Raw genomic sequence first — 24,670 nt, 5'->3', positions numbered from 1 at the left:
AAAAAAAAAAAAAAAAAGAACAACTTACATTTAAAGAACATGCATTTAATTTTAAATAGGTATGAACTAAAGTATTTACAAAAACATATTCTCATCTAGGGACGTGAATATTAGGCATTTTTATCAGCTACTAGTATTTCTTGATTTCTGGTCGGTTTGTAATTTTACCTCCATAAGGGATTCCTCAGACATAAGAGGCACTAACATTTAAACACATAATTAGCAAAAATCAATCATGTCATTTAATAGCACACTGCTCTGCATTAAAAGCCAGATGATAACAAGCACCAAATTTATCATTAAGTACTTCTGTGAAGTAGGCAGAAGGCATCAGAGCTCAGTTTCACAGACAAGGAAACCAAAAGGACAAGGCCATTAACAAGTCATTTTCTGAAGGTCTACACAAACGGTAGGACTATGTTGCATAGGTAGTTGGGCCCCCGGGTGGAATTTCTGATGTATGGATCATGGTTAGTTCTGAGATCAAGCTAGTAACAGTGTCTAAGCACACAGCAGGAACTCAAACACTTAAATAATTGCTCAATGAACCTGTGAAGTGTAACTAGGGGGTTTAGAGAAACTGAAAATTTCTGGAACTCAGAGTACCAGGCACAAGATAACAATTTAGTAAATTAAACAGAATAAATGAAAATCTGAGAAAAGTATGCCTTCAGCATACTTCAGCACCCTAGCTAAAATAGTGGGACCACAGTCTATGATTTTACAGAGATACTGTATAGGAACCAAGACTTATAATGAGTTCTATACTACCGAATTTTAGGCAGGACTAACTTAATGCACACTCCATACCCCAAACAGTCTAACAACCCTCTGACTGACTTCAGAGGTCTGTGTTCCCTTTCTCCCAATATCTTTTCCAAGTCAAAGGGTCCACCTAGATAAGACTGGTCCAGATAGCAATCCTCTTCAGAACTTTCTTGTTGACCCGAGTAAGCACTGAGGAACCCCTGTTGTTTGGTACAATTTTGGACCCCATCAGATTCAAGGAAATGTTTCAAAGACTAGCAGGGCACCTCCAGAAGAAAGGTAGGAGGCTAGTACAGAATTTTTCTCCAAGGAGGCAATATGACATAGAAGGAAAAGCAGTCAGCTCTACAGCCAATTTCTAGTAACCAGTTATGCCTCTCTTTTTTTTTTTTTTAGAATGAAACTTTACTTAGAGATTGAACTTATAAAATAGGACTAGACTGATAATATTTTCCTCCACCTATACTATGGGAATGTGATGAAGGTAAATCAAACCAAGAAGTACACTGGAACTCTTGGATGAAAAACATATGTCTGGCAGAATGTGTGGCACTAGCAAATACATATATGCATGCCCTGGGCTGATTAAAATGTTGTAGAAGACTTCTAGCAATCATTATAATTTTTTTGGTCTGTGGTTATACATTTTCCCCATGTACTTTAAAACTAAAACTTGAGAAAAATGAAAAAAGCTTTAATAACCTAACAGATTTTCTAAGTTATGGCATTTGTGATGTATCTTGTGTGAGGCCACTTAAAGCAATGTTATCATTCGTTATTTGAAAAGGCAAATGTTTCATAGTCATTTTCTTCACCTCACAGAAGAAGATACATGCTCTTCTTCATCAGCATGCAAAATTAAGAAATGTCACATGGTTTATAAAAATACATAGGCTCTGAAGAAAGCCACACATTCAAATTTCAGCTCTGCCATTTATTAGCTCTGTGACCTTGAGCAAGATATTGAATTAAGTTTTAGTTTCCTCAGCTATAAAATAGGAAAATTATACCCATACCTCTCAGAGGTGTTATGAAGAATACATAATAAGATGTGTAAAATGCCAAACATATTGTGCGGTACATGGTCTGTGCTCGGTAAAATGACAGTAACAAATTCTAAATACATTAATTTAACTTTCAACAATCCCAAAAATCTTATCTTTGCCTAACTTTACTTTACTACAGCCAAAAAGATTTAACCTTTTCAAGAGTATTCTAGATGCTTTTTAAAGACATAATTCCTATTTAGGCTATAAAAAATTGTTATTAATAAGTATTGATAATAATTATTGACAATTTATAATGTGCTATTCATAGGCCCACATCTTACCTGGCAGCTACAAAGGCTCCAATAATCATTGCAAATACAGTCATTTTAATACCCCAAGAAAACGTCTTCCTACAAAATAAAACATTTTAAAATATACATGTGACTTTATTCACACAGACTCATTTTATAACAGAAGCAAAAAATGTGATATGCTTTCTCAAAATCTATAAACAATCATATTTTACACATTTCTGAGAAACTGGATATTTAAAAGAACCCCTTTGATGAAGTAAAAATTCACTTTTACTTCATTATAATGGTTATATAAGTTCCTACAACCATTTTTTAACTTTTCATAATTTGTTATTATGAGTTTTAATTTTTGTAAATCTGAATTTCTTTAAATAGAAAAATGTCACATACACTTGTACTAAAAGAAGCTAAGACATGAATGCTATTTAAAACCTATACCTATGATTCCGATCCAGCTTCTCCCAGTGGTAGCAGTAGGTACAGAAATCCTAGAAAGTAAATCTCAAGTTTGATAGGTTTTCAACTCCAATTCATGACCTTCCTGACTATCACTCCCACAAACTATCAATTCCAGCAGCCAAAGTTGCTTTAACTTCTCAAAAGTTAAGGTAGAAACAAGACAAATAACTTAATATCCCACATATGCTGAGCACCTTTTCAATGTAATTTAAAGAACAGATATATTAGAAACTTAACTCACTTGAGTAAAACTCCCTCAGCAAACATTGTAAACAGGATGGAGAACCTTCTCAGAACTGTAAACATTGGCAGGCTGGAAAACAAAAAGATAATTAGGTAAAATAAAATTTTAAATTTCTTTTAAACTAAGATTTTCGAAATTGGTAGTTAAAATATTGCTATTTTTCCATTACGGAAATTCCATACTGATTAATTTATGAACAAACCCTTACTTCTCTCTAGACACAATTCCTACTTGAAAGCCTAAAAGAGTTGCTTTTTAAAAACCACTAGAAGTGAGAAACATTAAATTAACTACAAAACTTCATTTTATTCTGCTAATTATGCATACCCTATGCTGTATATAGTTGTTAGTTGTTAATAGCAAAAGGCTTACTTCTCATTTTTTCACTAGTCTGACCTCCCTCCCACTCCCTAGACCACCCAAAAAACATCTATGAAAGTCTTATCCCATGAAATGCCTTGACTGTCCTTTTGTGGATGTAATTTTGTCTTCATTTAAACTCCCAGAGCATTTTGCTTGTACTAGTCAAACATACAGCCTCTTGCAATATAGTTATTTCTGAATATATCTTATCTCACTGCAAAGTGCCTTATACTCCACTGGCAATCAAAGATAGGTATGAATGGTTGGGTGACACGGATGATATCTTATCTCACTCCAAGTGCCTTATACTTAGCTGGCAATCAAAGATAGGTATGAATGAATGGTTGGATGACATGAATAAAAAAAAACCAAACTCTATACAAGATGCACTTTGTAGAAGGCCTGCATTTCTCTCCTAGTGGGTAATGAAATGGAAAAGGATGTCCCACCCATGATAAATTTGTCTTCCTTGGAATCTTCAGAGATATCATCTTAGTCATTCTGTCAGGTGTCTTGGGTTTAAAAAAAAAAAGGAAGAAAAAAAACACCTCAACTCGATCCTCAGAAATCTCTCCATTCTGTTTTACAATACCAGGGTTTTAGCTTGCGTGGTAGTGATGAAGCCACTGGATTTCTGTTAAATGGTTTCTCTATTTGTGTCGTTTTAACACAATACACACCACAATAAGAGCAGAAGCCAGAAACTGGAAAGTAGACTAGTTGGAAGGAAAAATAGTGTTACCGTGGAGTCGAGAGCTATTGCTTCTTTCTGAAAATAAGTATGTTGTCTCTACAGTTATATGCCATGGGTAAGATTTAGCAATATTTTTATTAGGGTTCTATCTGATGTTACTTTACTTCACATTAAAAGAAAAATTGCAAAAGTTCTTATCCCTACCCTCCGATTTTGCAGTGTGGAAATTGCCTAAGATATTTATGAACTATATTAAAGAAATGAAATCTCAAAAGCCTAGTATACATATCTTTGCTATTATAGCTGTAGAAAAATAATAAAAATCTCCTATCACAGCACTTTATGACATTTTAAGACTTCTAACATCAAAATGAGGGGGGAAAAAAACCTCCTCTTTCTCTTCTAAGAAAAGAATGTAAACTAAAACCTTTGGCACCACCTTCATTACTTAGTAGTAACAGAAGCTCTCTGGTCTTTTCACTTTTTTCCAGAATCAATAACGTGTTAAATATTTGACATTCAAGTACAATTTTAAGCATACATTATATTAATCTCACTAGTAAAATAAAGTTATCCATACTTCAGTTTCTTTGTGCTGAACAGTCCCGTGATTTGGTTCCCAAAATATAGAAGAGGTAGTGGAAACGTCTAGAAAATTTAAAAAGGGATAACAAAACTCAATAATAAAGACAGCTAAAACAAGGTCCTTTCAAACAGAAACAATTTTGTTCATATGATCAAAATGTTTTCCACTTAAAACATAAGATTAGTTCTCATACACAATTTTGACCCTCAAACACCCAAACAACACTTATGCTTGGATAAACATTATTATGGCAGAAAGAAAGGGAGGAAGGCAGGCAGAGAAGGCAGAAATATGAATATGATCAACGTGAGACAGAAACATCATTTGCTGTAAATATGATAATGTATTAGAGCCCATGGCTCTAATGTCAGCAGAAAAAGTAAAGGCATTTCATCTTCACTTGGAGTCAAGCAGCAGCAGAAAGAAGAATATAAAATAAACCCCAAAGAATAATGAATGCAGGATAAATTGGCTAGATTAGATGGATAGAGAAACTGCAAAACTGTTGTACTTTCAACAAGTGCCATTAATTAAAAGCAGAAAACTATTCCTAGATTTTTTTTCTCTTAAGTCTAAAGAGATTGTAGGCCTTCTTTGACACCTATTACTACATTTATTCTTTACATTCATTATAACCATTCTAGACTGGGTGATTTTGAGGCTGCAATTTTTAAATGTGCAAGGCGCTGATAAAATATATTAATATATAGTGACTTCATTTCATATTGTTTTTTTTCTTTTACCTTTCGAGGTACATTTCTGTCAAAGTCAGGAAACTTGACTACTCTGAGCGCCTTTCCCACCCAAAGAACTGCCACTGTGGCCACCATCTGTAAACAGAGAACACAGATTCACTGTTCTACACATAAAGACACACACAGAAGTTCTAAAAACATAAACCACGTAATGGTGAGGATTCCAACTAACCTGGCCAAGTCCAACACATAGTGACGAGGGAAATCTACGAAAAGGGCAAAGAAAAAACAAGGTCAGAACAAACCTAACTTAGCTCCGTGAATTCCATTTGCACGTCGGCAACATTAATAAGGCATTCCGATACAAGCCACACCAACGTCTGCCCCTAAATCAAATAAAAATCTTGGGAGAAAACTCCCTGCCGGTTGGTTATCAGGCCACCCCGCTGAAGTTGTAGCCTCGGGCGGCCGCTTGTCACGTCTTGTCCGAGTCTACAATTTCAGTCGGCTGCCTGCAAAGGATTTCTCAAGGAAGTGAAGATACAGATCTCCCCAACGGTTTCACACACCTTAAAAAAAACACACACAAATCAACTTCTGCCTCTCGGTTGCAGTGACATCAAGGAAATAACTGTCCGCGAGGGTGAGGATGTGCACTTCCCCAGAAGCTGTCAGCGGGTGCAGGGGACACTGAAGCCCCGGCCCCCTGTCCAGGCTACGGAGGAGGGAAGCTTCCCTCGCTCTCCTCCCTGCTCGGCAGACGCAGGGGCTCAAATGTCACCAAGAGAGTCACTTTGCAGCATCGCTCTGAAAGGCGGGGTTTTTGAGGCGCTGCGCCGAAGGCACGGGAGGCGAGCCCCGAACGCGCCGGGCCGGCCGGAGCTCCGCGCGGGGAGCAGTCCCCTGCCCCAGGCCTGCGCGCCCAGCTGGCTCCGTCGCCTGGGCAGCGCGCGTGTGCCGCCCGCCCTCCCCAGCTCCCGCCCAACTTTGCTCGGCTTTAACTTTTGCAGTCAAAGTCCAGGGAACCTGCGCCCAGCCACCGCCGCCCGCTCCTCCTCCGCGGCCTCGGCCGCCGCCGCCTCGGCCCTACCTGTAATTGGTGAGCACGCTCTTGTTCACCACCACGATCAGGAAGGAGCTCACGCCGTAAAAGCCGGCGGCCAGCAGCTTCAGAAACACGGTCAGCGTTTCGGCCGACGCCATCCCCAGCTCCTCCTCATCTCGGAGTGTGGAGGATTTCGTGGGGGCTTCTCCTTTAACCCGAGCATGCTGACGTCTATGAACTTCCGCCATGGCTGCCGCTGCGGCGCGGGCCTGGCGGCGGGGCCTAGCGGCGCGGGGATCTGCAGCAGCGGCTCCCAGGGGACTCCAGGAGTCGGGGACCAAGGACCAGGCCAGCTGCGCGCTCGTCGCCTCGGCTCCCCGCTAGGCCGCCGCCGGTTCCCGCCCAGGGGCAGGGACGCCGGGGTTCACACCCCTGGAGACTTTGCTCGGGCATTGTGCAACGCAGGGTCAGAGGGTGGGGCCGCGCCAGGCTTAGCCTGGGCAGGGGTTGGAGAGAGCCTGAAGAAGGGGGAGCGGCAACCCCCAACCCCTCACACCCCCAGCCCGAGGCGGACAACAAGAAGCCGGGGGAACTACACCAAGACACCAGAGCGCCGAGCGGCAAACCGCAGACGCCGGGTGAGTCGCCCTGCGCTTGCGCACGAGCCAGCGCTTGGTCTCTCCGCGGGGCGCGCACCTGGCGGGGCGGGGGGGGGGCGTCGGGTGGCCGAGGGGCTGGAAGGCCGTATTCTCCAGATAACTGCCGCAACATAAGTGCAGACTCTCCTCCCCTCTGTTACAGGTGGCCTGCCAAGTAGTTACAGTACACTGCGTCTAGACTAATTTTGAACGCTCTTTTAGTCTCTCTTGGAGAGGATCAAAACCCTTCAAAAGTATCAGATGTGGATCAACAGTAAACACTCAACAAAAATTTAATTCTGCAATGCCTCAAGCTTCTTACACTTTCTGAACCCAGAAAACACCAAACAATACTTCCTTTTCAAATCAAGTTTTTTTTGTTGTTTTAAGAAAAACGTTGACATATCCCAAAAAGTAGCAGGATAATTAAGCAACTTGGAGATTGGTGAAAGCACAAGGTGTTTGGAGCCTAAAAGACTTCATTTCCAATTGTAGGATTCACAGAAATGACGACGCCCCCCCCCCACACTCCTTATGGTGTATCTTGGATCAGTTAGATGACCTCCCTGATCTTGATCTCTATGGATGTATAGCTAGCTAGCAAAGAGCTAGTTTTCAGTAAATGGTAGTTATTATTGCATAACAGAAGCAAATCATTATGATCAGTTTAAGCAAACAAATTACATATTGAACTTTAATGGATTAGGAAAGAACTTTAAATTATTTTTCTAAGTGCTTGGTCTATATCTTTATAATTTTTTTTTTCTTATTTTTAAATTTTGGTAAACGAGGTATGGTGGTTCACACCTCTAATCCCAGTACTTTGGGAGGCCAAGACAGATGGAATGCCTGAGCCCAGGAGTTTGAGACCAGCCTGGGCAACATAGTGAGACCCTGTTTCTACAAGCAAATGAAAAAATTAGCCAGGTGTGGTGGTGCATGCCTGTGGTCCCAGCTACTCAGGAAGCAGAGGTGGGAGGATGGCTTGCGTCCATGAGGTCGAAGCTGCAACGAGCTATGATTATGCTACTGCACTTCTACTGTAATAGCACAAGACCATCTTAAATAAATTGTGGGAAAATATACATAATATAAAATTTATCATTCTACTCTTTTTGAGTGTGCACTTGAATGGCATGAAGTGCATTCACATTGTTTTGCAACCATCATCATTAATCCATCTTCAGAACTTTTTCACCATCCCAGTGTGAAACTCTTTCCGCTTTAAACAATCACTCCCTGTTTCCCCACTTCCATCCCTCTCTGCTATTAACCAGTGTTCTACCTTCTGTCTCTGTGAATTTGACTACTCTAGGTACCTCAGATAAGTGGAATCATGTAGTGTTTGTCCTTTTGTGATGAACTTATTAACACAGAGCCTTCAAGGTTCATCCATGTTATAGTGTGTGTTAGAATGTCCTCTAACATTTATAAAGCTGAATAATATTCAATTATATGTATATAATTGGTTTACATCTTTTGAGTTACTTTGAGAACACCTATGTTCTTCAAATGTTCCTTAAAAAACTGGCACACAGGATGAGGTTCTTAACATAGCCTACAAGGTCCTGGATGATGTGGTTCCTACCCAGATGAATAGTGCATCTCCAGAGACACTATTCACGTTTCTCTCCCTAAGCTGCAGATAAATCAACAATGTGGGTTCAGGCTTCTGTGTCTTTACTCTCATTAGTCCCCCTATCTGGGCTGCTTTTTCTCTCCTTCCTCTCACCCAGCTCCTGAAAAACTCTTATGTTACCTCTTCTCTGGGCAGCCTTCCTTCACACTGCCCCCCACCTTCCCACTACATAATTGATATCTCTCCTTTGTGCCTCTCCTACTGCATCTTTATATACCCCCTTTATAGAGTGTTCATCTGTTCCTGCTGCTATAACAAATACCTGAGACTGGATCACGTATAGAAAGTAGAAATTAATTTTCTCACACTCCTGGAGGCTGAGAAGTCCAAGATCAAGGTACCAGCAGGTTCAGTGTCTAGTGAAGCTGCTCTCTACTTCCAAGGTGCCACCTTAACTACTGTATCCTCTGAAGGTGAAGAACACCATGTCCTCACATGGCAGAAAGGACAGAAGGTCAGAAAGGGACAAACACTATGTAAAGCCCCTTTTGTAAGTAAGGCATGACTCCTGCTCACAAAGGCAGAGCCCTATGACTTAGTCACCTCCTAAAGGCCCTACCTCTTAATAATATCACATTGTTGATTAAGTTTCAACATTTGAATTTTAGAGGACACGTACAGACCATATAGCATAGGGGCTCTGTATTGCATGTTTACATATCATTCTTTTCTATTAGACAGTTGCTTCTTGAGGACAGGGGCAGGCAAGGATGCCTAACACAGATTAGATATTTTAGTTGAATTAATCAATTAAAACAAGGAAAATGATTAAATTTCTTCCTTGACTGCTAGCAACAAAAGGAAAAATAACTAAAACATTGTATTTTAAGAAACATCCTTGTAGAAAAAAATTATTATAGAAGTAACAATGCCCCTCATAATAAAAAGCTAATATATACACATATACACATTTTTAAAAACATATCTGGAATAGAACCAGAAAAGAACACTAATCCTCAAGCCACACACTACCACTGACACTTAGTGGTTGTGTGACCTTGGGCAAAATTAACAGATATCACTGTGCTTCAATTTCCTCACCTGTAAAATGGAGATAACAATAATGCCCACTTCATAGAGTTATGATGAGAATTAAATGAGTTAATGAATGTAAAGTGCTTAGAACATAGCAAATATGAATGTTTTTTATAATTACTATTATCACTAGTAATTATTATGCAATCTTTCTCTTTTCTCTTACTATCCCTTGATGGTCTTTCTGTGGCAACACTTAAACTCTCCCTAATTCTTTTCAAAGGCTTTGGAGTATTCCATTAGTTGGATGCATCATCGTGTAACCCTATAGACATTTAAGTTTTTTCGGTTTACTAACAATCCTTGTCCATTTAATTGTGTGCGGGTATAAGTTTCTAGAAATAGAATTGCTTTAAGGCTACTTTTTCATAAAAAAATTAATAGAATTGACAATGTCCAAATTAACAACCTCCAAAGAGTTTATACTTATTTTTTATTCCTGCTAACAGTATATGAAAATGAAACCCTCTTTTATAAACTCAAGAGGGCAGCAGTGGAGAACAATGGAAGAAGCGGATAATATTTCAAGTTCTACCCTGGGGAAATATGAAATGCCAGGTACAAATTTTCACAACCATAAGTTGTGATTACACAAAATGAAAAGATGCAGGCAACTACTGTTTTTCTCAGCGTGATTACTTTATTAATTAACAAATGTTTAAGACCTACCACAGGCCACAAACTGCACTGGATTTTCTCAGCTCCAGTAACGATTTGGTTGCTGTGGACCCTCAGTAAAATGCTATGGAGTTTAATGGAGTCAAGCATTCTCATTAAGTACCCACAAAGTTGAGACAGGTGCCATCTCCTAATAGGATTTTTATCTCTTTCCTATGTTATAGGTACTTAGACTTTTGGATAAATTTTGGTATTTTAGGTCCTCAGATCTGTTTCCTGACCTCAGTAATATTAATAACAGAATTATATATGGAGTATTTACACATCATTGGGTGAAACTGAATAAATATTGAAATATATCTGAAAAAGTTGTTCAAGATAAGAAAGACTGAATTAAATGTTCTCATTTAGGTACAAGTATACTCTATTTGGAAAGGTCAACTTTGTGGGTTGATAAATTTTATATCTTACTAGGTAGAATTACTAGCAAAAACTCTTCTTCATATTAAAACATGCCTTTTTATCAAAGCATTGCCTTTAATATCCTGTTTTTCCATGAGGGAATATTGATTGTGTGCACAATTTTTTAAAACATATATTACTTCTTTCCCCACATGCTCCCTTTCCCTTGGCCCACTCACTCCGCTTACAGTGGAATGTATATAGGCCTCTCTTTTTATCCACCTTCATTCCCAGTTTCCTATTCACGGCCAGCCTACATCTTACCCAGCGACCTGCTGTGTTGCACCACTGGTTACTTTGTAGTCAAGGAGCAGAGGTCATACATGTTTCCTATATGAACAATACTTGAAAAATTCTGAGAACCAGAGAGCATGGAGCTTCTCTGCAGTGCCTTGTCCTTTTCTTTTTTGGGGTGCAAGGTCAAGTGGTCTTATTGACCACTGAGGATGAGCTTCACAATGTGCTACTCTTGTAATTCATTATATCATTTCATCCTAACCACTCTGAGAAGCAGATATTGTGAAACAACATATAAACAGGGAAGCAAGGGCTGAGAGGGAGTATTAGACATACACTGCATCCCACAGCTCTAAGTGATTGTGTGCAGATTTGGTCCTATGTCTGTTTAGCATTTATTCTGTGTTCCTCCCCTGGACACTCCTATCTCCTTTGGGGCAGATGGACAAGACCTACTTTTACAAGATGTTCTAGCAAAGTCAGCGCTGTCTTCAATTACCAAGTTTAGTGTTTATTAACCCTATGAAGAAGAATAAGCAGGATAAAGGAACAGTGATGTATTGAAGGCATAATCATGACCCATTCACAAATAGCATACTAGTCACTGAGTTAGGCACTGGAAATACAAAGACATTTCAAGCTTAATATATTTACAACTCAACTTGGCATAAATCCCTCCCAAATAAGTTGCTTCTTTGAATCTCCAATTTTACTGAATTGGCCTCACTATCCACCTATTTGCCATGGCTCTGCTCTCTCTGTAATCACCCTGCAAGAGCTCTTTAACCCCACCAAACTAGTTTTACTCCCTCCACGACACTGAAGCTGTTCACTGCAAAGTTACCGATGACCTCCATGGGAACTAGGCCCAATGCACATTCCTAGCCCTCCTGCTTGACCACTCTACAGCGTTTACATTATCAATATTCTCCCTTCTTTTAGCTGCACTCTCTTCCCTTGACTTCTGGAACTCCACGCTCTCTTGGAACCTCTCCTAGTACTCTGCCTTTCCTTCTCATCCTGCTTTGCTGATTCCTCTTCTTCTCACAGAGCTTTAAAGTTTTACATTCCTCAGGGCTCAGTCTTGGGTCTTCTCTCTTTATTCTATGTATTCTTACTAAATAATCTCATTTCATTCCATGGTTTCAATTGTGATTTTTTCTTTGCCAATGCTTACGAAATCTACATCACTTATGTTCTCTCTAACTCCAAATTAATGTGTCTGGCTGCCTCCTGAATATCTTCACTTGGATAACTCTCTGTTATGCTGCTCAACATGCCTGAAACTAATCTCGTTATTATCCCTTTAACTCTGACATTCTGCTTCTCTGTTGTTCTTTACTGTATCCGGTAATGAATCCTGACAGTTGACATCCTGGCTGTCTTATTTTGCCATCCAAAATACTTACTACTTTGCATTTGTCAGATCTGAACACCATAATTTAATCAATGTGCTGAACCAGTTTATTTTGTATGAGACTATTAAGATCATCAAGGTTTCTGTGAACTATATTGTGGAAAAGAGTAAAAGATTGGATGTCACCTTGAAGCAAGACTGTGATGCTACACTACTGTCCCTGACATGTAAGACATAAACTGGTTTAGTTAGACCATATAAATTAATATAGAGAAAAAACATTTGCCATGTTAATAGCTACACACTACATGTCAGGAAATGTCATGTTGATTTGCCCTACTAAAAACACTGCATCTGGAGCATCAAGTACCATTGAAGTGACCTCCTGATTAAGTTTATAATCACACTCAGTTATTTGCTAAGATTTGTCTTCTGCATTGGACAAACAGGTGACTTAAATGGATATGATGGGATTCATTCATCTTTCAAGCCTTTGATGATGGCACTAATCTCTGCAATTCCTCTAAAGATGTGGCATATCTTTTTATGTACTATCCTGATAGGTAAGGGAAGTTCCAGAGGCTTCCTCTTTTTACTATCGTGGTCCTTATTCCATGGATCAAAGAGACACTGAGGATTTTGCCAGCTTCCAAGTATATCTATATGCCTAAACATGTGTCTCTTCCAATTATGTATTCAAGAACTGGAGAAAAAACTATACAGAGGATTTGCAGATCTACTGAGCACATTGTTTTTCAAAGTTGGGCCAGGTCTCCAGTTATCACCTGACCCACTTCTATAGTTGAAATGTGTGTGTCCTCCCACAAATTCACATATTGAAATTGTCAGGAAAAAATAGAGACAAAACTCTAAGTAAAAAGAGTTTATTTGTGAATAGCGTACAAGAAGTATGACTGTAATTTGGGACATACATACAAACCAGGATGGCCTCCAGTATGTACAGGGAACAAAGTAAAATGTTAGGATTTTATTGGAGAAAGAGGAGATTTATGCAAGTTGTTTTAAAAGAAAGCTCTTTGGTGCTGGCAGCAACTTACAAGAGCTGGAGAGTTCTGATAGGTGAATGTTAGTAGTTCTTAGGGAGGACATGTAATCTTGTGAGTTTCAGTTAGGCCTTTATATTTAGAATTGGATTTGTGAATCAGTGTGTCAGGCAAGTGTTCTTGTGTAAGCAGCTTGCTGTCCTCTAGCTGTCCTTGAGCTGCCAGCTGTCTTTGTGTGACTCACATAGTAAACCGTGGTTTGAAAAATATTCTTGTGATAGTTTGTGTTATCAGGAAAATTGTGTGTGACAGCCCTACCATCATGGCTTTCCCTAGCTCCATTTTGCTAGGGTTTAACGCAAGTGACTACATTTTGAATCTGACAACATTCACAAAATCCTAACCTCTAAGGTGATAGTTTTAGGCAGTGAGGCCTTTAGGAGGCGATTAGATCATGAAGGTGGAAACTTGATGAATAGAATTGGTACTCTTACAAAAGAGTCTTGAAAGAGACCCCTACCCCTTCTATCATGTAAGGACACAGCTAGAAGACACCACCTGTGAACCAGAAAGCAAGCACTCACCAGACACCAAATCTGCCTGCATCTTGATCTTGGATTTCCCAGCCTTCAACTGTGGGAAATGAATTTCTATTGTTTATAAGCTACCCAGTGAACAATACTTCATTATAGCAATTGAACAGACTAAGACACTACATAATCCCCCAGTTTAACTGGTAGACTACAGGGCTGTGAGTGCCCAGGAATTACTATCAGTTGGCCAGTGATTGATAATCCCCAAAAGGTCTGGGTATTCCCTTTTTGCTGCTACACAGTCACCCTCACCCTAGTAGATGGCTGCATGTTCCTTTGAGGAAGACTTGAAGGAAGATATACAGTATATACTTGTGGCTATGATATAGGGCCTTCCTCAAAGAAGACCTGATCTCTCCTTCAATCCAAGACGTTCTCGTACTATGCATGGCTTAGGTCTGGAAACTGAATAAAAGACCTTGACTCTCCATTTCCAAGACTCCAGTCAGGGTTTTTTTGTTTTTGTTTTTGTTTTTTGCTGTCAGGTCTGGTTTTAGTGTTACAGAGATTAAGGACCATTTTAGTAGTTTGTCTAACTCTCATTCTTAGGGACATTATAATCAATAGGCTACTGCCCAAAATTCCTATGGGTCAAAACTATGATTACCACTATGTTACTGCTTTTATCATAAATATGCATACCACCTTGTCTTCTGTGGTTAAGTACTACTGCTTACCTTTGATACTCCAGAACTTCCATCATCTCTATTAAAATGGAGAGCGAGCCCATCTCAATAGTGAAAGTTCCCATTATACCTAGCTTACAGAGCACAGACACAACAGAACTTCTCAGGGATGTACATGGTCTATACGCAAGTGTGTTTCTCCACATGTTAGTGATGGGATTTCCTCTGGATTCTCTCAAAGATGTTGTCAAGAGATGGGTGTGTAGATTACACACGATAAATATGCTCCACCATTCCTGTTTCCCTAAGCATTGGAATATTTTCCTCCATATAATATGAAAAATTCTGGTATATCAACCTCATTAAATAGAGGCTGCTGTTGTGCCCAACTGTCAGTAAATCAACATATTAAATTGTTAGAATGCTTCCACCTGCATCAGCCAACACATTAAATCCAGTAACTATACCTCTAAATCGGGAACTATACCTCTTTCAATACATTTGGCCCAATCCAGTGTTATATTTCATCTTCTTTAAACTCCATTCCTATATATATTCCCTAGGTTAATGGTGATATCAGTTAGAAAAATCTTGTAATTCTTCTGATTTCCTTTAGGCTTCCTCCTAAGCCAAACTTCATGCTTGTTCTTTGGGGTATGTTGCTCTCCGACCCTAGTTATGGGTATAGTGGATAGAGTTTTCAAGCAAGAGAAGGCTAATCTCTCAGACGCAGGAGGACTAACTGCTCCCAATGTCAGAAGAGGCTCAGAGTGCCTTGACAATTCAAAATTCTTAACTCCATCTAAGCCCAAACAAATGTGTACTCATTCCAAGTTTTAGGGTCCTTTTCTTTCCATTTTTTTTAACTTCTACGTGTGAGATCAAGACTGTAAATTCAACTGATGTAAATATTGTAAACTGGCCAATTAAGTCTTTTTTATTTTTAACAATATCAGCCCTGTGACTGCAAGAAAAGAGAGATTCTTTTAGGACTGCCATAGAATCATTTTGGCATTCTAATGAGACTTTATAAAGAACGTAAAGACCTGAGTTTGTTATTCTTTCTGTATGTGTTTTATTAAACTCAAGAATTTATCCCACAGCACAGTCCTCACAGTCATTACTATTGCCATCAGTTAAATGCAGAAGGTACATGCTCCTAAGGAATGTCATCACAGTTAACTACAGGTGACAATGTAATGAATCATGGTACTTCTGCATGACATGGATTACCAGAATTTATTTCATATTAGTGAGGAGCTCAGCACTTCATTCTAGCTCATGGAAAAAAAACCAAGCAAATTCTAAATCCCAACTTGTGAAGTCTTTCCTAGAACCAATTTCTATATCAATCAAAGTCCAGTCAAGAGACAGAAACCACACACATTATTTGATTAAAGATAATTTTACATTAAAAATATTAACTAGGTAAATGAAAGGTTAAAAAGAAATGCTTCAAAAACCCCCCAAAACCATAAGGTATCAGGGAGGTAGCAACTGCTGGAAGGGCTGAGGGAACAAAGGAAAGAGGCTAGAATGATTAAAACTTAGAAACTTAGAGGAGGACCTCCAAGAGCTAAAACTCAGACTTCTGAGGAGGAAATGCTGCTCAAGTGATTCTGTGGTCTTTGAGTTCAAAAGAGGATCCCCATAAGCCTGAAATTCAGACCCTTGAAGAAACAGCACTATCTGGTTAGTGCTGCTGGCTCATGGGGGTGGGAGGGGTGTAAGGGGAGTGGAGGGTAGTGGGGGGAATGGGAGGGAAGCACAGTGCCGTGACACAGGCTATTCGGCAAATTTAGGGAAAACTGCAAACTGCATTCAACTACTGCTATGGAAAGAACTTGCTACTTCTGGGATGAAGAATCACTGCTAGACTGACGCTACCAGGAAGCACACAGGAAGAAGCATTTCATTTCTCCTCCTCCAGCTTCCCAGTATCCCTCTAGTGCCACATATGGAAGAGTTTGCACAGAGCCAGCCAGCAAAGCAGAAACGCGTTTTGCAAAATATAAGCATCAGCTTCACAAAGTAGAATACAGAAGGACAGATTTGGAGCTGAGAAACAATTACTTAATACGTGGCACACCCATTTTAGTAAAGGTGTTGCATTCTGCCAACTTGCTACCTTAGAAGTCTAGTAGTCATTCTCACAGCCTGTCTCTTCCAACTCGCCATATATAAGCTGCTAAATATCTTTCAAGTCTGAATCCACTGCCATAACCATCATCATCACGAACTCTGCAATGACATTCTAACTAGTTAAGCTAGATGACTCTTCTCCTCCAATTCATTTTGTAAAAATGCGGATCTGGCCTGGAAAGGTGACTCGTGCCTGTAATCCCAGCACTTTGGGAGGCTGAGGAGGGTGGATCACCTGAGGTTAGGAGTTCAAGACCAGCCTGGCCACATGGTGAAACCTTGTCCATACTAAAAATACAAAAATTAGCTAGGCATGGTGGCGGACACCTGTAATCCCAGCTACTTGGGAGAGACTGAGGCAAGAGAATCGCTTGAACCCGGGAGGTGGAGGTTGCAATGAACTGAGATCATGCCACTGGGACTCCAGCTCAAAAAAAAAAAAAAAAAAAGAAAAGAAAAGAAAGAAAGAAAGAAAATACAGACCTGGTTATTAGAATAAAATCTCTCTCTGCTTTATTTCACAATACTCTCAATTTGGCTCTCCCTTCTCTATTTATGCTGTTGTTCTTTTACTTTGTCAAACACATCCTCTCATTCTTGGACCTTTGCACCTGTTCATCATTTCACTTATGGGCTAATCTCCCATTCCTACAAACTCCAGCTTCCTCCTCCGGCTAACTCCTTTAAGTCTCAAGTAAAGTAGGTAATCTTCAGTGAAGTCTTCCTGAGCCCCAGATATCATTCCTACCTGCTCCTTAAGAGGCATAGTAACTTAAGTTACTAATTAAAAAATTATTTTCCTGCCCTCTGCCTATTGCTTTATCCTCACCATTCACATTCAAGCCATAATGCATAGGCTGCTATTTATCCTTGATGATTGCTATTGGATTGTGCTCAGAATGTATGCTTCAGATTCTTAGACTCTGTACTTAAAATTTAATGGTGCGTAAATATTTTAGAATCTTTTTTCCCTTGTCTATTCATTCTAAACTAGATAAACAATTTTGAAATCTCCATTCTCACAGTCTTCCCTATCTTAGTTGATGGATATGCTATCCTTCCAGCTGCTTAGGCCAAAAACCTTTAATTCCTCTCTTTCTCTCATAGCCCACATCTAATCCTCAGCAACTCACCTCAATGCTATCTTTAGAATAGGTCTATATTCCAACATTTATTACTTCCTGAATGGTGCCCTAGTCCAAGCCACCATCTGCTCTTGCTGAAATATTCTAATTGTCTCATCGTTGGTTTCTCTGCTTCTATCTTGGACTCATCTATCCTTTCTGCACACAGCACACAGAATAATCTTTTCACAGATAAGTCACTCCTCTGTTCAAAACCATTCAATCACTTCTGTTCTTTCTCTGGATAAAATTCAATGCCTTACAGTGGCTGTAAGACCTGATATAATCTAGCCTCTTGTTACCTTTGTGGTCTGATCCACTACCTCTCTTCATACCACTTCACTCCATTCCACTGGTTGGTGGGGTTCACTCACTGTGGGGTAGTAGGGAAGGTGGTGAGGGTGATGTGCTAATGAGGCTAATTCTGCAAATTCAAGAAGAACTACAAATTCCATTCAGCTACCGCTATGGGAAGACCTTAATGCTGCTAGGGTGAAGAAATAATTGCTGGAGTGATGCTACCAGGAATCAAACAAGAAGAATTTTCCTCTTCCTCCTCTAGCCTCCTTACTGTTCTTAGAACACTTCAAGCACACTTTACTTCAGGGCCTTTGCACTTACTATTAAATACTCCTTCTACAGATATTCCTATGGTTCACTTCCTCACTTAATTCAGATCTTAACTCAAATGTCTCCTTATCAAAGTGGCCTTCTCAAAACTGAAAAAAGAAATGAATGAAGAATGAAATAAATGAAGAGCTATACTATGTTCATAGATGGAAATGCTCAATATTGTTAGGATGTTAATTTTCCCCAAATTTATCTATAGTTTTAATGTAATTCCTATCAAAATTCCAGCCAGGTTTTTTTTTAATACATAATGACAAGACGATTCTAAAATGTATGTGGAAAGACAAAGAAATTAGAATCGTCAAAAATTATAAAAAAGAAGAAAAAACTTGTAGAACTCACACTACCCACTTTCATGAGTCACCATAAAGCTACAGTAATTAAGACTGTGGTGCCAGAAAAAGGATATACATATAGATAAATGGTTTGGAATAGAGAGCCCAGAAATAAATACACAAATATAGTTGCCTGATTTTTGACAAAGGCACACAATTTCAATGGAAAAAGAATAGTCATTTCCACAAATAGTGCTGAAATAATTGGATGTTCATATGCCAAAAAAGAACCTCAACACATATTTCACAGCTTATATAAAAATTAACTGAAAATAGATCATAGGTCTAACTGTAAAACCTAAAACCATAAAACTTGTCTGGAGTTTGAGACCAGCCTTGACAACCCTGTCTCTACTAAAAATACAAAATTAGCCAGGTGTGGTAGTGGGCACCAGTAATCCCAGCTATTGAACCTGAGAGGTGGAGGCTGCAGTACACCATGATCATGACATTGCACTCCAGCATAGGTAACATGAGTGAAACTGCATCTCAAAAAAAAAAAAAAAAGTAATTACTGACATGGAAGAACTGATTATTGCCATTTTGTTAATTGTTTTCTGCCTGTTTTATAACTGTTTTTGTCCCTCTTTTCATCTCTTGCTGTCTTCTTTTGTGTTTCAATGATTTTGTAGTGACGTGTTATGACTCTTTTCTCATTTTCTTTTGTGTATTCTCTATAGGCATTTTCTTTGTGGCTACCGTGGAGCTTACATTAAAAATATTGTAACAATGTATCTTAAGCTGCTAACAATTTAACTTCAATTGCATATAAAATATCTACTCTTACTCCCCCCCACAACTTCATGTTATTAATGTCACAAATTACATGTTTTATATTATGTACCATTAGCATATTTTATAGTCATTTTTATACTTTTGTAACTTCTATATGAAAGTTAAAAGTATGTTATATACCATCACTTCAATATTACAGTATTCCATATTTACAAGTGAGCTTTGTACTTTTATATGTTTTCATGTTGCTGTTTAGCATTCTTCATTTAAGTTTAAAGAATTCCCTTTAGCACTTTTTGTAAAGCGATGAATTTATTCAGCTTCTGTTTATCTGGGAAAGTCTCTATTTCTCCTTTTTTTGGTGTTTGTTTTAATTACAAATGATTTTCACTATGTCACTGAGGTTTAAATGTAGTGGCTCTGCAGTGGCTATTCACAGGTGATATCACAGTGCACTGCAGCCTCAAGCTCTTGGGCTCAAATGATTCTCCCAACTCAGCCTCCTGAATGGCTGAGGCTACAGATATAGAACACTGTTCTCTCTTAATTGCTGAAGGACAGTTTTGGCAGTTATACTGTTCTTGGCTGACAACGTTTTTTCTTTCAGTACTTTGAATATTTATCTCCCCTCCTTCTGGCTCACAATGTTTCTGCTGAGAAATTCACTGATAGTCTTATAAATGACAAGTAGCTTTTCTCTTGCTGTCTTCAAAATTATTTTTTTTTTTTTGTCGATTGACGTTTGATTATAATGTATATTGGTCTTGATAAAAGAAAAACTGCATCTGAATTAAATTTAAAGGAATTGAATTAGGCAATGAATGATTCACACATTGGGCAGTCCCCCAGAATCAGAGCAGATTCACGGAGACTCCAGTACAGCCAGGTGGTGGAAGAAAATTTACAGACAAAAGAAAAAAAAAAGGAAATGACATATAGAAATCAGCAGTGAGGTGCAGAAGCAGCTGGATTGGTTACAGGTTGGTGTTTGCCTTATTGGAACACTTAGCAGTTTATGAGTGGGTAAAGTATGGCCTCTGGGACTGGCCAAGACTCAGTTATTGTTACAGGCACATACTCCTAAGTTAGGTTTTAGGTCTTGTCTATTAAGCTACTTTACAGTTTATCCACAAGGACTCAAATATAGAAGTATAGATCCTTTCTTAGGCCATCTGTGGTTTGCTTTAACAGTGTGCAATTCTTTGGAATCATCTAGCTGGAATATGTTGTGCTTGTTGAATCTGGACGTTCATTTCATTTCCCAGATTTGTGAAGTTTCTGGACTTTCTTTCTGCAAATAAACTTTCTGCCTCCTTCTCTCTCTCTCTTCTGTTCTCTACTCCCATATCCATAAGCTGGCCCGCTTGCTACTGTCACATTAGTCCCTTAGCTTTCTTAACCCTTCCTACTTTTTTGTTGTTATGGCTCTGGATGGAAAATTTCAAATGATCTGTCTTTGTCTTTGCTGATTCTTCTGCTTAAGTTGATGGTTGAATTTCTCTAGCGAATTGTTCAATTCAGTTATTGTATTTGTCAGCTCTGTCTCAAAAAAAATTTTTCTTTAGGGTTAATTTAGGAAATATTCTGCTCCTTTAATTGGCCCCTTTTTCCCGGTTTCTTTATGTGTTATAACTGTGCTTATATTCATGCATTGAAAAACACAACAACTACCCCTTCCAGTCTTTATGGACTGTCTTCATACATGGAAAGACCTTCATCAAGCAGCACAGCCAAAGACTGAGAGTTTCTCAAACCTTTTCTGTGGATGCATTTTCTCTGGAGTTGTGCATACAAATTCCGACATAGAAGGATTTACTGGTTTATTTTCTTCAAGAGCCCTAATCTCCTGCTCTCTTTGGTGTCTGCTCGTAGTGCTGTTGGTTCTCTAGAGCTTATGCAAGCTGCTCAGCAATCTGTTTTTCTCAGTGCCCCCTAGGCTTCTAGAGTATGCTGAATCCTATTAGCAATCCAAATCAGGTAAGACAGAAACTAGTTATTTGGACAGCTCCCTGAAAAGCCAGAGCATTGGATGCATACATCACTGTTTCCTTCTATCTTTAAAGGAGAGGTTGCTGAATTGCATGACTTCTGTCTGCTGTTTCACAAATTCTCTGGAGCAGCAACAAACACCTAGCTATCTTTTGTTGTCAGTGGCCCCTAAGTACATATAATATGCTACATTTGTCCATGCTCTGAGGCAGGAGAGACAAAAACCAGTCCCCTGAAAAGCCAGAACACTGGATACATGTTCCAAGTCTTTCCCTTCCCAGGAAGAAGCTGGGAGTTGAGGATTTTCTTCCATTTGTTCTGCACTGAGCCAACAGGAGAAATGATGATGAATGAGGGCATGCTACTTCACATTGTCACCTTTAGTAGTCCCCAACCTCAAAGACTTACCTGTTAGCACCTAGATTTAGGCAAGACAGAAACCAGTCCCTTGAGGAACGACCCCCAGAAATCAAACGTTTAATGTATGCCTCAACCTCCACCTTCTCTCTACAGGGAGAAGGCAGAAGTTGGGAGTTTTATCCTGATCCTACCACACTGATCAAGGGAGAGGACTATGGTCAGTGAGTGGTACAAATTTTCCCATTGGCTTTGATGCAGCTGGTTTCATGCTCTTCTGGAGTGCAGGGTCATCTAAAGGGATTTCTTGATTTCTCATACAGGAAATTGATCCATGCATTGTTGTTGCAAGTTGATGTCTTTGTCAGGGCAAGAAAGGTCTCTGGCTTCCTATTGTGCCATATTGCTGACACCAGCCTCTTGTGATGAGTTTTAAGATACAACTCCAAAATCACATTCCATAAAATAAAAAAACTGGTAAGTTTAACTTTATCAAAAACTTTTGTTTTGCCAAAGACGATGTTAAGAGAATGATAAGGCAGGCTACACACAAAGGGAAAATACTTGTAAATGACATATTTCATAAGACTTCTACCCAGAATGTATGAGCTTTTACAGCTCATTAATAAGAGACTGATAAGCAATTAAAAGTGGGAAACAGCTGAACAGATGCTTTTCCAAAGAAGCTATATAGTTAACAGGTATGCTAAAAGATGTTTGACATCATTTTTCTTTAGGAAAATGTAAATTAAAACCACAATGTAAATTAATTGATTAATTGATTTTCTTTAGGAAAATGTACGTTAAAACCACTACACACTTATTACGGTATGTGTGCACAAATACTTTATATTTCTTTCTTTAGGATGTAGAACTTATTTCTCCTACCCTTGAATGCATGCTGATCTTTAGTGACTCTAGCAAATATTCTGACAAATAAGAACGTGGAAAGGGAAAAATAATAACTTTACAATAAAAACAACATGGCAGACACCACCTTAACCAAGTGATCAAGTTTAACATCACCATCAAAGTTATGTTGTTGACATGTACTAATGGATGGGATGTGATGTGATAAGAAGAACACTTCACTTCTCTGGTATTGTTCCCCAGAGCTCCTAACCCCAGTCTAATTATTAAAAAAAAAAAAAAAAAAAAATCAGATAGACTCTTCTACAAATTATTTGGCTAATATTCTTCAAAACTCTCAAGGTCACAAAAATAAGGACTGAATGATTATCTCAGATCAGAGAACAGTTTGGAGACATGATGATTAAATTCAGTGGGATATCCTGAATTGGATCCTGGAACAGAAAAAGGACATTGTAGAAAATCTTGTATAATTCAAATAAAATCTTGTTTTTTTTTTTGTGCTCTTCCTTGGCCAATCTATCTAAAATATCACATTTCTGGGCTTCCTGTCCTCTAAACTTGTCTCATCTTTCTTTTCAGCTCTGCCACCTCTTGACTGTGTTATATTTATTGTTTGCTCCTCGCAACAAAATACCAGCTCTATGAGAGGGAGTGGATCCAAGTTTTATGAAATACAAAGACTTTGGCTGGGCATGGTGGCTCACACTTATAATCCCAGCACTTTGGGAGGCTGAGGTGAGCGGATCAGGAGGTCAGGGGTTCAAGGCCGGCCTGGCCAAACAGAGTGAAGGCCTGTCTCTACTAAAAATATAAAAATTAGCTGGGCATGGTGGCGGGTGCCTGTAATCCCAGTTACTTGGGAGACTGAGGCAGGAGAATTGCTTGAACCCAGGAAGCAGAGGTTACAGTGAGCCGAGATCGTGCCACTGCACTCCAGCCTGGGTGACAGAGCTAGATTCCATCTCAAAAAAGGAAGATTTTGTGAACCCTATATAAGAAAAATAAAGAATTTAAAATGAGGTACAAAATATATGTCTAATTAAAATAAGAAAAGAAATCAGAACAAATATATTTTAAAAATCTAGGTAGCAAAAAATTAATACAATATTTTTATTAATTAAGTACCTGTCATGCTTCTCTATTTTTTTCTGTTTGGGGCTACATATTCATTTGACTGCCTCTGTGTGTGAAAATAATTTTGCAATATATTTCTGATAAAGATAATATAAAAATATTTCAGACTTTCTTCTGGCACTTGCCCAGTTTTTTTGTTTGTTTGTTTGTTTTGAGACTAAGTCTCACTCTGTTGCCCAGGCTGGAATGCAGTGGCGTGATCTCAGCTCACTGCAACCTCTGCCTCCTGATTTCAAGCAATTCTCATGCCTCAGCTTCTCAAGTTGCTGGGACTACAGGTAAGAGCCACCAGACCCAGCTAATTTTTAAATTTTCTAACATTTGTTAACATTTTTAGTAGTTTTTCTTTTCTTTTCTTTTTTGTATTTTTAGTAGAGACATGCAACACCATGTTGCCCAGGCTGGACTCAAACTCGTATGCCAGGATTACAGGCATGAGCCACTGTGCCCAGCCAGCCAGTCTGTTTTTATTTTTAATAAATGGTATTTACAAAACATGCAGCCTAACATCCAGACAAGTCCACTGAAGTATTGCTACAAATCTGTGCTCTACAAACACAGGAATTCTAATAAATTCTATTTTATACAATTCCAATTAAGAAATGTATAGTTCATTTATAACTGTATACTTTATTGAGTATATTGCCAACAAGAGAGAATTTGAGTAAGAATGAATGAAACTCAAATTATCTCTAATAATTGTATTTGAAGACTGGAAGAGTGTTTCAGAACTAGCTTCTGACTCAAATCTTGTTTCAGTCCTGTTTCTCCTCCTCTGATCACAAACTTACAGAACTTGTTACTATAGGACAATTTATTTCATGGTATATTCTTTGGATCTGTACCATTGTGTCACATGGTTGGTAAATTAGCACAATAGGCAGTGGTAGTATTCTTGGAGGTCATCCCTACATAAGAACAATTAAGTAACTTCATGCAGAAGTGACTGCATACCACCTATACACATTCTATTAAGCTCAGATTA

At 38.8% G+C, this 24,670-nt stretch overlaps 1 protein-coding gene and 1 long non-coding RNA gene across 3 annotated transcripts in view; one reads left to right on the top strand and one right to left on the bottom strand.

Moving 5' to 3' along the window:
- SLC35D1 (solute carrier family 35 member D1) overlaps window positions 1–6,798 on the bottom strand; it is a 57,199-nt gene extending 50,401 nt beyond the window's left edge. The window contains exons 1-6 of one of the 2 annotated variants that reach the window (XM_017532435.2): window positions 6,203–6,797; window positions 5,345–5,378; window positions 5,161–5,247; window positions 4,412–4,479; window positions 2,772–2,843; window positions 2,099–2,167 (exon numbers count right to left, since the gene is read on the bottom strand). In XM_017532435.2, the coding sequence (XP_017387924.1) occupies window positions 2,099–2,167; window positions 2,772–2,843; window positions 4,412–4,479; window positions 5,161–5,247; window positions 5,345–5,378; window positions 6,203–6,405 (533 nt within the window). In that variant the 5' untranslated portion in view covers window positions 6,406–6,797. Of the gene's footprint in view, window positions 1–2,098; window positions 2,168–2,771; window positions 2,844–4,411; window positions 4,480–5,160; window positions 5,248–5,344; window positions 5,379–6,202 lie in introns of both variants that reach the window. The other variant, XM_017532445.2, reaches the window with a different exon arrangement.
- Window positions 6,799–21,315: 14,517 nt separating this feature from the next.
- Window positions 21,316–24,670, top strand: part of LOC108307184 — a 27,071-nt gene continuing 23,716 nt past the window's right edge. Inside the window, exon 1 of the long non-coding RNA XR_001826437.2 lies at window positions 21,316–21,902. This is a non-coding gene — a long non-coding RNA (uncharacterized LOC108307184). The remainder of the gene's footprint in view (window positions 21,903–24,670) is intronic.

Source organism: Cebus imitator, unplaced genomic scaffold, assembly GCF_001604975.1.
Source record: "Cebus imitator isolate Cc_AM_T3 unplaced genomic scaffold, Cebus_imitator-1.0 Scaffold3, whole genome shotgun sequence".
Classification (NCBI taxonomy): domain Eukaryota; kingdom Metazoa; phylum Chordata; class Mammalia; order Primates; family Cebidae; genus Cebus; species Cebus imitator.
Note: the sequence above shows the minus strand (reverse complement) of the source record. Positions and strands in the feature narration are given on the sequence as shown.